A 16,199-nucleotide genomic window follows, 5' to 3' on the forward strand; every position below is an offset into this window, starting at 1 on the left:
CAAATAATGCTCAAAGCATTAAGGGCAGCCCTTTTTCACAGCACCTGCAGACAGTTAGAAGGATGGTCCCGCACTGCTCTTCACAAACAGCAACTTGTATTGTATTCCTGGAGTGTCACACGTGGTCAATACCCACCACACAGCATGTGGCAATATTTAAGGCAGTAAATTATAAAAAAATATTCTCTCTCTCTCCCCTCTCAAATGTTTCGGCTGTGCCAAAGGGTCAATTATTCTACAAGCAAAAGGCCAATACAAAACCCCTGTCATTCCAACCCCGCAGACAGCAAATGGCCTAATTAAACCCAACATGATGATTTATAGCTACTGAGCACAGACTGCTTCATAGAAGAGAGGAAGAAAACACAGGCTTTTTCATGGGAAGGACTCGTTTGATTTGCTGGAAGTGTTCTAATTCGTATTTCTGGAGCTTTTTTTTCTTTCATACTGCTCAGTCCTTTAGTGTCTGGTGACAATAACACGGCTGGAACCCTACCCCTTCCAAAACGTTTTCAACCAAAAAGCCACAGGCATCTGTTTGCAATTAAAGAAATCAGAATAAAACTATATATCTAAGTCAAGAGGGGAAGGACAGCACTGGGAGGTGCAATGCTGGCCTCCTTTTCCCCTTCCAGGTGGAGTATGTACTCTATCAACCTTTCCTCCTCCTTCCCCACTAGTTTATCAAGCACATGGCCAACTGATCCTCAAAAAAAAAAAAAGAGAATTTGCTGCAGATAATTCATTCCTATCAGCATAATCATTTTCCACAAACCACCTTAAACTCCTTTAAATTCCTTTTACCTTTTGGATTTCACAACATTTTTGTTTAGAAAATAAAAACACTTTCAAAGGAGTCTACTCTCTTTCTAAAAAGTGAGGAAACTGTTTGCTCTGTTAACAAAGTTCCTCTTCAAGGGAAACATTTTCTCTTTATGCCTGCTAAGCTAAAGGGATGACCCAAGCAAACATTTACTTGCTGCCTGATGTCCACCCCGACACTTGGTGCAAATTCTGCTGTTTTTTCCAGTGCGCTCCTCCACCTGCGATGCCTGCCACCGTATTCCAGCACTTCCAAGCATGGTGGTGATATGCCTGCATTGCCAAAACTATATTCACGAAGGACAGCAAACCAAACAGCTCTGATATTTCAAAGCCACTATGCAAGACACAGCAAACAGGACTTTGCGGGGAGTGGAAACGTGTGCCCGCAGCCCGTAACATCCACTCCTGAACTGAAAAAGAGGGTTTCTTTAAAAAGCCTGTTTCACCCCCATCAAGCTTACCAGTGTTTCGGTCAATTTTAGGGTTAATCACTCAGCAAAACAAAGGCGTCCTTCTTCTCTGATATCCGACTGTGCCATGCCAAGCTTAAACACAAACACAAACTGTGAAGGCACCCTTTCGCCCCAGCAGTCCAAGGTCTCTTACCTTCCACTTCTTCTTCGTCACATACATGCTTAAGGAAGGAAGCCCCTCTATCCAGTACCGCCTCGTCCTCCATCCTATAGTAATAGAAAAGAAAAAAGGAATGCTCAGACTTCTCCTGGAGTGAGCTACTTGAACCAGCCCAGGTCCTGGGCAGGTTAACTTGCAAGCTGCTGTTCATGTTCCTGTGGGCACTCCTGTTCTCCTTCCAGTGCCTGCTGTTCCTTCATAGAGCTCCTTTCAAACGGCGTTTGGTTTAAGCTGGCCTCATGTAGCTTGAATTCTAACCTTGAGATGACATCACTGGTGCCAGGTGTGAGAAAGGTAATCCCAGCTAGAAATCTTTGGGGTTTTTTTTTTTCCTGTTTCTTGTTTCTTTTTTTTTTTTCTCCTCTCCTCCCCTCCTCCTTTTTCCTTTTTGCTAAAAAGGCCGTATAGACACACATGCAAGTTTGGGACTGTCTATGCAATAGCCAAGAGTTTGTGGAATTCCAGTTTCCTTTTAAAGTCCTTCTAAAAGACTGCGACTGCAGAACCACGTACCACGAGCAAGCACGCGTACTACACACAGACCACACACACACGCGTTCGCGTGCACAGCGGGAGAGCAGGCTCAGCCAGCGTTAATACCAGCAAAGCACACTTGTCTGTTGGGAGACAAGCTTCGTGTCACATGTTGGCCTTACAGAAATCCGACATACGAGGATTATCCCGAGACCGAGCTACAGCAAGTCAGACCGTCACAGCAGTCATTTATGTGTGTCACCCATTCATTCATTCCCTCTGGGGCCGGGGTTTAGTCGTTACTGCCTTCTCCTCCCTGCTTCCTTCCACCTCTTCTCTGCTTCCCCGTGCAGAAGAGACGAATCATCCTACACTTCTGCATAAAAGTGGCGCTGCCCAGAACTCGTGCTGCTTTATTTCACCCACAAAATAAGACCCTGCACCCTTCCCAAGGGTTCATCTGCAAACTCGCTTTTGATAAGAAAATAAATTAAAAAGATAAAATAACCCCCCAAAAATTAAAATCTAGCGATATTAAATAATCTCCTTAGAGGCTTAAAGTCTAAGCACACATTTGCTGCTTGCTGCTGGACAGCTTTCTGTCTTAATACAACGGAGACCTTGCTGGCAAGCTGTTTCCCTACCAATGGCAAGAAACAGGCATATGCAGGTAACCATCAAACCCCACACCTCTTCCTTTTATTCTCTAGATGGAATAGGGACAACCTAGGTACAGAAGGAGACAAAGCCTTCAAAATTTCTTCGCATCCATCCTGCTCCACTTGCCATCCCACAAGATCCTCCCAGTGCAGTAGTAGCAAACACTTTTTAAGGGCACGTTCAGATTCAGAAAAGCATGGAACCTGAACGGATGGGCGCTGAGAAATCAGAATGTCTTAGGATATTTACCTCATGTGTCAACACCTACCTGAAGAACAACAACAAAATAAAAATTCAGCCGCAAAAGAAAGTACCAGAGTGCCGGTGTTCTGCAAGCAGTAGCACGGCAGCCTCTCTCCCATCTTTGCCAAGTTTCTCTCCACCTCAAGCCCTTCACTGACGCACCACTGGCCCCATCCTGGGCTCTCAGACCACAGCTCTGCTCTCATCAATGAGTCTCAGGGATGTCACAGATAAAAAAAGAACAAAGCAGAACAGGTCAGGTTCAAACCCACCAACTAAGCATGCGGCGATATGCATTTTTCATTGGGATTATCGGATGGCAGCCAACAGCACAGCACCGTACCCAGGAGCGACCGTCAGCACCGCTCCTCAGTTTAGGTCCAGTGGAGGCATTCGGGATGAGGCCCAGCGCCCCTCCACGCAGACTGCTCCTGCCCGTGCTGACTGCCGGAAGGAATTGAAGATGATGTTTCCCTGACTTGAGAAAGGCCCCGTTTTGCGAGCGGGTGCTGCCCCGCACGAAGGGGCAGGACGCGCTTCTCGCCAGCCTGGCGCACAGAGCCCCGCTTGAGCACGCAGGCAGAAGCCTTCCCCACAAGTCTCAGCTCTTCATTACGTTATTCAAGACTACCTATACTTTTTTTTCCTAAAGCAATAAAGGGAACCTATTTCACGGACGCTCTTGCCTGTTTGCAATGGTTGTGTAGGCACACCCCAATATTTTTTTATTTTCTCTGCCCTCCTTCCCCAAAGCAGCACAGTAGCTACTTGCTATAAACACAGCTGAAAACATCTGGAACAGATGGTACTGGATTTCCAGACCAAAACACAAACCACACACCCTTTATTGCTCTGTAAAGTCCATTCTTACAGTTTCACACGCAACCTGCCCCAGCAGTTGCCTCCATCCCCTGAGCACCAGCACACTCGGGCTCCCCAGCATACGCCCATGCACACAAGCGCACCCACGCATCCCACAGCCCCGCTCATACACCAGCCTCCATCTTTGGCAGCATCAGAAAAGCAAGTCTCATAGCGGTTGTGGGTACAGGGGAGAGGGGAAAAATAGGGCAAGGAAGGACGCAATTTCCACTGCCTGCAAGGAATATAGTGCTGAAAATTCACCAGGTGCCGTCCACTTGGTTATGATGTCTGCTCCAATTCCCCACCACAGCAGCGCATCCTCCCAGCGTCACCCTGCCCTGCTTGCTGCCGAGCATCCCAGGCAGCCCCTCACCAAGGGCAGCAGGAACAGACCCCGTGCTTCCCACCCACCTACTCCCCCCAAAAAAAGGTATTTTTCCTCCCTTGGATCCGTCTACCACATTTAACAGCTGCGCTTTCTAGCTGCAGAGGGTTGGAAAACTGCTTTGGACATATTGCAAGCCTGATGCATTCCCTGAAACACACGTAGAGCGGATCCAAAGGAGCTGGGGGGGTTTAAAGGGCCAGGAATAGAGCCTGGGTTGCCTTGGCATGGTGCCCCGTTCTTAATCCGCAGGAGTTTAGTGATTAGACTCCCAAGCGCCACCCTCCCTTGACTTGGTCTTTTCTGCCCTTCTCAGATTACTGCAGGCTTTCTTCAGGCCAACAATCCAGCAAGAAAACATCCTTTATGAATTTGCACGGGGGAAATATTTTCAGCCCCCTGGAATTTTTCAAGTAACACGTAAAAGGGAATTGCAAAAATTAAAAACTAACCAACCAACCATGTATCACCTGAAAAAAACACGACAATCTTCACTTGGGTCTTCAGGGGAAAACTGGCAAGAGTCTTATCAGTGACACACGCAGCAAGGGAAAGGTATTCACCATCCCGTGGGGAAGATGGACACACTGGATCAATAAAGGGTGGAAAATTTTTAGGGCCTCTGAACAGACATTTTCACGCTTTGGTTTAAGTCTGGTTTACCAGCTCCTCGTAGTAAGGTAAAAAGCACAGGACATTCAGACACTTTTTACCTAGATCCCCATACTCATTACTGCTACTGCAAGGTTTTTGGAAACAAACCCGAAAAATTAATTTAAAAATATTTGGTTTCTATTTTCAGCATCTAGATCTGATCAAGTCACGTACTCTGACAGAATATACTCTGGCGAAAAAACACAAGCTGCTTCAGCAGATGTCTTCTCTGGGTTGATAACTAGATCGGACCGAACATTTTGAGAAACACCGCTGTTCCTACAGGGTTCTAACCGGAGCCACGCACAGCCCACCTGACCCAGAGCACAGCTCAACCCCAGTTTGCAGACCAGCTCACAGAAACACTCTGCCAGGGTACTCCCGAAGAACAGGATTTCATACTAAGAGGGATCCCAGACCTCCTAACGCAGAGAAAAGTTGGTATAAAATGGGCACAATGAAGGAAATCAAATGGCAAAAAGCAGAAAACAAGATGCTCCTCTGTTCTCCAGGGAGCCGAGCACAGCCCGAGACAGGGGCGAGGATGTTTGCCTCTCACTTCTGAGGCAAGAGCGTACTGGAGCATTGAGCGCCAGCAGGGCAAACCTGCCTCTGAAGGGTTCTGAAGGGAAGCGCTGGGGCTCAAAACAAAACACACCCCAAAAAAAATAAAACTCCTTGTCTCCTTCCTCTTGCTTACGCTGATCTGAGAGTCTCCGGTTTTATATAATTTTATAAATTATAGGGTTTGATATTTCATGTTTAATTTTAATATTTAATATAATTTAATAAATTGTGGGGTTGTATATTTAAATGTTTGATATTTTATGTAATTTTATTAATTATAGGGTTTAATATAATTTTTACATTTTTTAATAAATCTTTCATGCTCATTACAGCAGCGAACACTTGCCACACATCTCCAAAGTGGTGGTCTGCAGCAGCAAGTCACCTCAGCTGTCCCGTCCGGAGGCTGAGCCCTGCTGCAAGTGCCTGTCCCACTCACTGCAAGCAGCACCGGGAATTGGGGTGCTGCCACCCCCGGCCACACACACACACCCACCCCGCCCCAGGGCCTCCCCTGACAGCCACCAACACCCACACCTCCTCGACAGGAGAAGAGGGGAATTAGCATTTGGTATAAATCAAGCAGAAGGGGTGATGTGGCAATGCAAGCCGCCGTGTGGGGATGCAACTGGGGCGAGCGGATAAATGCGTAACACAGCTGGGGAGCAAGAAACCGGAGCTATTACTTGCTGATAAGCTTTTACGATTCTGCCCATTTCAAACGTCTTTTGCAATCAGGAAGAAACTCCGGCAAACTCTGGACTGGAAAAAAAAAAAAAAAAAAGGGGAAAAAAATTAAAAAAAGAGGGAGGAGAAAAAAAAAAATACTCTGTGCCAGCTCCATGACCAAAATGGATAGCATAACGCAGAGCCCATGTGAAAGTCACATTTACAGAGCAACCCCTCTTGCAATAAGCCAGGGCACAGAGTGTGTCAACAGCTTCAGGGAGGAGAGGCTTGGGGCCACCGGGTCGCAGCGCTGTGATGCCAGCCAGCCCAGGCAGCAGCCCCAGCAGCGGGGGCTCTCGCAGGTGTCACGTCAAACCCGCGCAGTGAAGCGTGCCAGTGCCGCCGCGCCTGCGCCACGGCTCTTGCAGGCAGGTGGGTGAAAGCCGTCAGTTTTCATGGGAAAGGCAAGTGAAACAAGATCTTCCCCAGCGTGCAGAATCAACCTCACCTGCTTCTCAGAGCCCAGCATCAATTACCTGTCAAGATTTTTTTTTGCTTCAGAAAAATGCTACTGTCAAGTGGAGCAGGAGTGCAAGGGATGGGGATGCTGGGTGGGAAAGAGAGACAAAGCCAAGTAACCAGCGCACCAGGCGTCGCTGGCTAAGCCGTTTGGACGGTCCCTCAAACCCACAAGGATTACATCCGAACCCACCCACACCCCACTCCCCCTCACCATTCACCTCCTAGACACAAAAGGAGGAAACTGTCCGGCCCACATGTCAGCTCTCCTCTTTGAGGCTTAGTTTTCATCATTTCCAGCAGCGGAGACTCTACAGCTCCCAGCAGAACAGACAGCTGCCTCCAACAGCTTGATCTGTTTGGCCACGCCAACACCCACTACACAAAGGGCTCCTGTACCTAGAACCACAGAATGGTTTGGGCTGGAAGGGACCTCAAAGAACCTCCAGTTCCCACCCCCTGCCACGGGCAGGGACACCTCCCACCAGCCCAGGCTGCTCCCAGCCCCGTCCAGCCTGGCCTTGAGCACTGCCAGGGATGGGGCACCCACAGCTGCTCTGGGCAGCCTGGGCCAGCACCTCACCGCCCTCACGGTGAAGAATTTCTTCCTAATATCTAATCTAAATCTACCCTCTTTCAGTTTAAAACCAATCCCCCTTGTTCTATCACTACCTCTGCCATTCCTCCCCGTGCTGCTAGGAACAAACTCTGGGCGACTCCCACGCACGTACCCATCAGCTCTGGTTTTGCTGCTGTTAATCGTGACTAGAACTCGCCAAAACCAACGTGGCGTGGCTTGCAAGAACAGCCATGGGTCCAACCACAGATCCACTCCACTCTGCTCCCCACAAGGTATAAGGGGCCTGCTCATCACAGCCCAGCTGGCATTCAGAGTTCTCCACAGGACTGAGACACATCCTTCCACCACCACCACCACCACTTGTGACAAGCAGTATCACTCAATCTTCAACAACCGATGGAACACCACAACTATCGGTAGACCCAGAGGCTCACCCAGACAGCATGCACAGGGGCTGGACCCAAGCTGACGAAAGAGCCACCACAGGCTTCCCTGCCAGTGCGAACTGGTGTCTTCACCAAGCCACCCCAAGCTGGATGCCACCAGGGTGCAGATGCGTGCCTGAATCCCAAAGATGACATGTCAATATGCTGAACAGGCTTCTTCTGTCAACAGGCTGCAGAGGGAAGGCAAGAACTTCATTTCTTTTCTCTGCAACCTGTGAAGCATTCTGATACCCTGATGCTAGTGGCCAAGTAAACAGGAAATCAGGAAGGAGACTTGGTCCAAATTGATGCTCTCACAGCCCGTAAGCAAATGCTTGAATAAACAGACCTAAAATGACCGATTCCTTTTTAGGGGCTAGATGCGTTGTGTTTTCTCACGTACTTGCATATGGGCTCTACCACACAGGAAAACGAGCTTCTGACTACACTCAGCACGGTCTGCTTGATGCACTTTTGGAACGCATTGCCAAATTTATCTCGGACGCATCTTCCCCTGTCAGCTCTAAAACAGCATTTATTTACATGCTTTCTCAGCAAAAGGCTGTACTCACCAGGAGTAGCAGAGGACAGAAGCCTCTGCTTTCTGCAGAAAGAACTTGTGCTGTAATATTTTTAAATCCAAACATAAAACCAGCTCCTTCCAAAATAATTCTCAATAATCAACAGGGAACTAATACCCGAGATGACTGCTTGGCAAACGCAATCGAGTAGAGCAGATGCAGAGGGACTCAGCTCGGCTCTTCCCCCTCCTGCAGACTTCTCGGCCACGTGGAGAATGCCTTTTCCTCTCTCCAGGGCAGCGTCAATCATCTCCTGCACAGAATCCTGAGACAACCACAAATGCTACAAGACCACAATCTGTAAATGCAAGCAAGGTGCTGAAGCACCTCTTTTTTTTCTGATGATGCAGGACGTGTAGGAAAAGGCTGGAAGACATACAACCTTGACAGAGCGTCGACTGCTCATTTGTTTTGGGCTGTGCTTTTCCTTTTCGCAGTACCGACTCTTATTTTCTGGTTCCAATGAACCACCAGGACATGCCAGACCACAACACGTGCGACACAGTTGCCAACTAATTGCCCATACTGCAGCAAAACAAGGAGGAGGCAAAAAGTAAGAAAGTCTTGCAAGTCCTTGCAAGTTTATCATCTTACTACCCACTTACAAGCAACCGCACCTTCTGGAATACTCATCAACGAGCATGTGAAAACTCAGAGGTTCACTCTGTTGGTGGCTCGTGCCTCTCAAGCATGGCAGTGCCACCAGCCTTTCATTACCCAACACTGAAGCGCACTTTTGTTGAAGGGGCTTTGGAGAAGGGATGAGCAAAAGGCAGGGGAAGGATGCCCCTCGACAGCCCACGTACATCACTGAGGCTACGCTTCCCATCTTCCCTTCCCTCGAGGCCCTTTCATGGAAGCCACCTAGGTGGGACACTACGGCACGCACAGGGAACAAGCCGCTGGCACAGCCTGCACGCTTTTGCACGGCGGGCAAGATCCCGGCCAGGCAAGCCCTGCTCCCGTGCCACGGCACAGCTGCGCAGACAGCACCCCCCTGCACCCAGCAGCACGCTCTGCGCACGGCTGCAAGCCTGCTCCACATTTCCTGCTACCTCACCTTTTTTTTTTTTTTTTTTTCTTAACCACCCTTATGCTCACTATGTTTTTGAGAACACGTCATTTCAATAGGCACATTCTCCCAGTGCTTCTTTGTCCTCCAGAAGCCTCATTTCTGCGGGGCTGCCCCCCATCAGCGCTCCAGATGGTGCTTGCTGTAAGCAGCTACTTGCCTCTATGCTGCTGACCATCCATTCGATTCAAATAGTACCCCCGACAAGCAAGGCTGTGCTCCTGTCAGCAGGTTATGAAGACCCAGGGGAAACCACAAACCAAATCAGAACAGAACACAAACCTCCTCGATCCAGGTTATTTGCTCAAATGTCTCCATGACACAGATTTCACCACGGAAAACGCTGCCCGTTCGTTCAGTCATACTATGCCACGCTATGTACATTACTAACGGTGGGTTTAGTACTAACAAAATATTTTTGAAAACCGGGGGGTATGGGAGGAGGGACTTTTATTGGGTTTGGGTTTTAACAGATTCCCGATTAAGTCATCTCATTGTAGGTGAAATGTTTCCACTCTCCAGAGCTGTTCTCAGGGATTGAAATTAGGTCCCATTAGATACAAGCCTCAGTTCTCGACTAAATCTTGTTTTCCAGACTCCTACTGACTGGAACGTCAAGACCTCTAAAGGTTTATCTCAACTCACAGGTGAAGCCTAGAAAAGCACCTTCCCGAAACCAAGATAAGAATTATCTGAATTTATTTTGACAAAGTTAGTTACATCATTTGGATTTCACTTTAAATTCTCTGACAACTTCAGAAGAACTCTTCAACTTGGATCCATTCCAAACATGAAATAACTATGAGGAAAAATTATCGGGAGTAGATAAAATTGAAGCTTTCTTCCGCACAAACAATAAAGTAACATTATCAAAACAGAGGGAAATACAAGGGGGATATTGGCACTTGACCCCAGGGTAGGTGTAGCAGTTGAAGCCATTGTTTTATTATGTTTAGATTGCTTACCATAAAATGACACAGCTCTATAAAAACCGATTAAGTCAGCTGCCTGTTTGTTTTAATTTCCTTCTCTTAAAGGAAAGCGTGGAGCCCTAACTGGAGACATACCAGCAAGGAGAAGTCCAAATCTCACTCCAGCTTAATCTGAAAATCGTGGCATCCCTTGCTTCAGCAGGACAAGGTGAACCTCTTCCAGCCAAGCACCTGGCTCCTGACAGCTTCCACCACACCTGCCAGATTTAATGTCAGGAGAGCCAGGAAAGGGTACAGAGACACTCTGGAAGGGATTCAAGACTGCACGTACGTAGAAGCTTTATGAGATGGGCCAACCAAGGGGAAGAAGTGATTCCGGAATGCAAGTATTATGAATATATCTGTTTGAGGCTAACACAAACCAGACGTTTTTGTAGCTTAATTTTCTGCGAAGCATGAAATAAAAATCATAAAAAAAGTTTTCTCTAGAGGCAGAACGGTGTCAGGTTTCAAACCCACACGCAGTAGTGGATTTTTCCCAAAAATTGTTATTTCAAGACAGCCCGCAGGACCTGATTTTTTTTTTCCATTTAATACCGTGACAATGTCATGTCCTGCACCATTTTTGTCAGTTTTATGCCTTATAGGCAACATCTTACTTGACCGTGCTTCACACATCCAACTGGCTATCCCTCTATTTTTTGTTGGTTTTTTTTTAGTTTAGCATGCTAATGGAAAAAAGAACAGAGTTCAGTTTTGGCACAAAAAAGTTCCTAAAATCCCCCACCCACCTGCTTCAAAACGTTTGCCTGGAAAAAAGAAAGGGGTGGGGGGGGTGGGGGGGTTGGGTTTAGCAGATTCTTAGGAGCAGTGAAAAAATAGGAAAGCAGCAGGAGGACAGCGTACGTTTCAGGAGCAGACTAAATGAGAAGGCTACGATGAAAAGATGACTGCAAGCCATACAGCATACATTTGCCCCACTTAAAGAAAATTAGGCAGCGTACAACAGATATTCATAATTTAGCGCATGACTTGAGGCTCAACAAACCTTAGATGAAACTTGCTCCAGAGGAGTGGTTTATGAGAGCATTTTCATGTGCTCTTCAACTAAACCCGTGTCTATTCAAAAACAATCCTGTCTGATAAAGCAGTTGCTCTTTGTTAAACCTCGTGTAAGAGCTCTTTTGGAGAAATCTGTGCCTAAGTGTATTGTGTCATAAGGCTAGGTAGCACGGGGCACGAGCTGCCTGCAATGCTACAAGCATGTATTTTGCATTGGCTCAGCGCACAGCTTCAAAACGGGTGCAAGACTTCAGAAGTACATGATAGACAGGGGATCTGTGTGTGTATATATATATATACACACAGACACACACCCCTATACATAAACACCTATATAAAAACATACACAGATAGATAAACCCAGACAAAGAAACAGCAACTGTGGGAAATCTCTCCAGCTGAACATTGCCTGCACAAGAGCCTCACGACCCAAGGCACAGGTAGCTGGGACCTGACACGGAGTTTCCGACCCACAAACAAGGATGTTTAAGTAGGTGTCTCAGCCTTGCCAGGCTGCCTTTTAAAAGAAAAAGGTTATCTGAAATGGGAGTTCCTCGGTTTAAGTCCATTTCCCACTCAGCAAAAGAGCAGGCAGTGTGTACAATGTGGGGTGGGGCAGCACACCCAGTGCCACCATTAACCCAGATCTGGTTTTCCCCAGGGAAAACAATCCAGCACTCTCAATCCTGACTTCCCAGCAAACAGCTCCTGCACTCGTCCTCCCCTGTGACCTTCTTGGGGGAAAGTCTCTTCTCCTTAGCAATAACCACCAGCACACAGAATACGCTCCCCCCTCCTTAACACAAAACATGTGAGACCAGCTCGCATCTTAATTTCACTTCTGTAATTACAGTTTGGAACTTTTCCCTTCCTTCAGGCTTCCTACTTTCAAATGCGCAACTCCAAGCTGCACGTTTTCCTCCCCATCACCTCCCCAAGCATCTCTGAGGTGCTGAAGTTGTTCTAAAAGCATCATAAAGCTGTGGACCACCGACGTTAGTTATCTGGCCCGAGTCAGGCTGGGTCCCAGCCAAGCGTGCAGCACAGACCGTATGCTGGCTGTATGCTTTCTGCGAGGAGGACAGGCAATACCCGATGCAGCACCAAGCTCCACTGGCAGAGGCAGAAAGCCTGGTTGTATAAAACGTTTTGGACATATCTGAAGCAGCCAAGGGAGCTAATGCACTTTCAGCACTTCACAGAGTGCAGTCACAGCATTTCTGATCCAATCTCAGTGTTCTCAAGTGATAAGCGGTTGCACGATATGCTGGTTGCAAAAACATAATCCAGCATAAAGGATATTTTTAACATGGATAATTTCAATAATCTGCTTCAACACTCAACCTCGTAACGCAGTCCATGTGGCACAACCGAGCAGCGTCACATGAGCAGGAACTTCTCAAAGCCTACTTGTCATCAGCATCCTCATGCAGCTATGGTGGGATTGAGACACAGAGAAAGTGCATGACCGAGAATCACGAGTATGTCAAGGGTTTGACTTGATTTCCAAATAGTAGAGGCTTTGGCAAGGGGGCACATGGAGAAAAAGGAGGAGGGGAAAAAAAATAATGAAATCAATCCCTGCAAACTTTAGCTGGTACTAGATGAAAGTCCCTGTAAAATTATGTAATTTCTACAAGTTAGACAAGTTACTAAAAAGTAAGAAAGGATGTGATACCATTTGAGATTACGTCAAAAGGAGCGTGACCAGAGCACACAGCTGTAAAACAAAGACAGAAGAGACAAAGTCGCCCAGCCCAGGCATCAGCATCCACACATAATCCAGGCGGAGGAAAGACAACTTCTCCAAAAACATTAAACTAGCAAGATAACCAGCAGGCTTTCAGAGACTTAAGCACTCCAAGCTAACCTCATCCCCACCTAAGTGACAACAGCTTGTCCAGGAAGACTTTATGCAACACAAGCTCTTCTGAAGAAGGCCACTGGCATCAGTCCCACTGCACACATAAAATGCTAATTTAATAATAGTCAATCAAAACTAATGCAGACCTGATAGCTAGAAATGCAAACAGCCAAATTCCTACCGAAATGCCCTTTTTGCCTCCACCAGCTGCACTGGGAGGGGGAAAAAAACAACCCAAAACCCAACAACAAAAAAACCCACAAACACACAAACCAGTGCAGACTCAAGATGAAGAAATAATACTTCCAGAAAGGAGGGGAGAAAAATGCAAAACCAAGTTACATTAAAGCCACCTGCGAATAAACTGAAATCAAGAAGAATTTCATCACTTCCACCAATTTAAGCTGGCCAGAACAACAGAAGAGAAAGTCCCAGCCCACAGCACCGTGAGGCCAGGGAGTCATTCTGTCTCTGAAGAATGCCAAGTGCTGAGCAAAATACTGATGGTATCTGCACAAGCCCCAGGACCCAAGGGATGCTGGTGCCTTACTAATGACACCCAGGACGATCATTCAGCAGAAACAGGACTGCAAGTGGTGATTCCTTTCTGCACGGTCACAGCAGGGTCACAATTCTATTCAAGGAGAGCAGGCTATTGCACCTTCGTATGATGAGGTTGCTGGGACAAAATCACATATGTTTGAAGCCCAGCTATCACTAACCGGGCTTACACCCACACGCAGGGAGATTTTTCTGCTACTCCAACTTCATGTCATGATATCAGAAGGGCAGGTTTGTATGTGGTGTTGCCAATCTTATCAAAAATATAGCTGCCACGGAGCACCAATGAGCACTGGGGTAAAAGACAGGCTGGAGGAACCTCACTGCCACAGCCACCAGCCTCACAAAAGAGCTGGTCCACCCAGTCACTCCCCTGACAGCACCTGCAGTGAAAGCAAAAGGAGATTTCTCCACACTTTTCAGTAAGAGGGAGCGGGTCACTGGCATACGGAGCAAAGCACCACCTTCAGCTGCCCCCTGCCCTTCCACGCGCTCAGCTGATCAAGCAACGAGGGCAATGCATTGCAGTGACCTACTTGCCACCTTGACTTCCAAGCGTGGTGCCAGCAAAGAGCAGACCAAGCCCATGATCTTTAAACTTGGACCTGCAGACTATCAATTAGCTGTTAATAACACTTTGGCCCAGAGCAGGCAGAGGCACATGATTGCCGTTTTGCTGCGTTAGTCAGCGGACAAAGCGATAGGGGTTCCTTTGCCACTAGAACGTCAACTTCAACGGGAGGAGCATGATGCAGCATAAAAGCAGAGCGGTAGAAGCAGACAATGCATGATCCCGCATAAAGTCGATCCATTTAGAATCACCACACTCACTTTACCAGCAAAATGAGTTTGCTACTGGATTGGCATTTCGCTTCATGGGAGAGTCATGTTCTTAATTTGGTTCTAAGTGCCCTAAAGCTGGATTTACTGTATCCTCCAACCACAGCCAAGAGCACATCGTTGAACTGCTGAGCAGGCAACTCCCAAGTTTTAACAAGACTGTCCTCTAGATGACATCCATTTAAGGGCAGCCCAAAATAGACTTCCTCATATCAGCCTAAAACCAGACTGAGAACAAAATAATAACCCAAGCGCTGAGAAGTAGTTTCTTGGCAGAAAGTGTTCGTACCTACTTCTTATAAACTCCTTTCCAGTGACCCACAGCCATGGAAGAACAACTTGAGGGGAAAAAACTGGTAGGGGCACAGCGATGCTGACAAGCAGCACCGCTGGCAGGAGGTCTTGGGTCCTCCAAAGAAACCTAAACATTAGTGTAAAGACTAACAAGCTTGTCCAGAAGACCAAGCAGATTTCTGCAAGAGAAGAAATGGAATCTCAGTGTAGGTGTTTCTTACAGAACAATGTCTGAAAAATGTCATCCACTCCAGGAGCAGACTTAGGGGGATAAAAAAATATATTAAAAAATAAAATAAAATAAAAAAAATAAAAATCCATTCTTCCAGATAGAAACAGCCTAAAAAATTAAGATCGCTTGCATTTTCCTTTACCAAAGGAAGGCTACTCATGTTAGACTCCTGCAGCACTTCTCCAGCCACTCGAGCAAGTTTGTCACTGGAATGAATTCCTCTCACTGCATCAGCAGCTGGCTCCTCCTTGCTTCAGTAGCACAACAAAGCACTACTCCCCAAACACCAACCGCCCCGACATCCCTAGAATGCTCTCTTCAGAAAGGAGAGATTTCCCAGGTTCCTGTGCAACTCAGCCCTCTATCAGTGAGGGTTTCAAGCCGTGGCATTTTAACACGAGCTAGATATATTTTAAAAATACTTTATAGCTCCCTCATTCTCTTTCCTTGCCTTCCTGAACTCTCTAAGAGTTCCTACTTCTGCCTTATGAACTCAACGCTCAAGAGCATCTTCAAGAGCCACAGCTGACGTTAACACGCTCTGCGTGATACGCAGCCCGCAACAGAACAACGTGTGGGTTGCTGTTAAGTAAAGCAGGAGAATGATGCCTGGTGCCCATGACAGTCAAGTTATGAAGGTAACGGGCCAGGAACTGCATGCCAAGACCTGACACACCAGCATACCAGACCAAGCTTCCTTGCTCATGTTGATCACCCGCTGCCTGCTTTCATCCTCTTTCTCATGTGCATCTGCCTAAAAAACTGCAGGCAGCCATTCCTTGGGAAGAAACCTCAGAAAAACAACTTCTAAAAACTGGCTCGAAACAGTTGTTTGCTTTGCTAATGTATACTCATAAAGCACAGCAGGATAAAGCAATTTTACACTCCCTTGTAAGCCGGCAGGGCCAAGGAAATGTTTTACTGACCTACTGATCTTTTTTATTTTTTTAAATAAATAGAAGATGAAAAGCATTTCTGCAGTTTGGTGTATGGGGTGCAGCCACCAAGCAAGCCAGCGTGCCTGGGGATGGAGAGAACAATGCAAGGCAGCACGCGTGACCAGCACCCACTGAGCACAACCTACCCAAAGTGGCATCACCTAGCCTCTCCGTAGCTGTCCCGATTCATCCCCGACTCAACTGAAATCCTTCCAAGCAGTATTCTTGGGTGCTGTACTTGCCTGCAAATTTCACCAGTCATCTTTAACCAGAAGCCTCCATTCCAGCAGAGAGCACAACAGTGGCCAACTCCAGCTCATTTTCA

General features: G+C 47.2%; 1 protein-coding gene across 1 annotated transcript in view; it reads right to left on the reverse strand.

The window, feature by feature from the left end:
- SLC4A4 (solute carrier family 4 member 4) overlaps positions 1–2,044 on the reverse strand; it is a 163,748-nt gene extending 161,704 nt beyond the window's left edge. Inside the window, 1 exon segment of the mRNA XM_037392274.1 lies at positions 1,432–2,044. Within this exon segment, the coding sequence (XP_037248171.1) occupies positions 1,432–1,609 (178 nt within the window). The 5' untranslated portion in view covers positions 1,610–2,044.
- Positions 2,045–16,199: the final 14,155 nt, after the last annotated feature.

Source organism: Falco rusticolus, chromosome 1 (assembly GCF_015220075.1).
Source record: "Falco rusticolus isolate bFalRus1 chromosome 1, bFalRus1.pri, whole genome shotgun sequence".
NCBI classification, from domain to species: domain Eukaryota; kingdom Metazoa; phylum Chordata; class Aves; order Falconiformes; family Falconidae; genus Falco; species Falco rusticolus.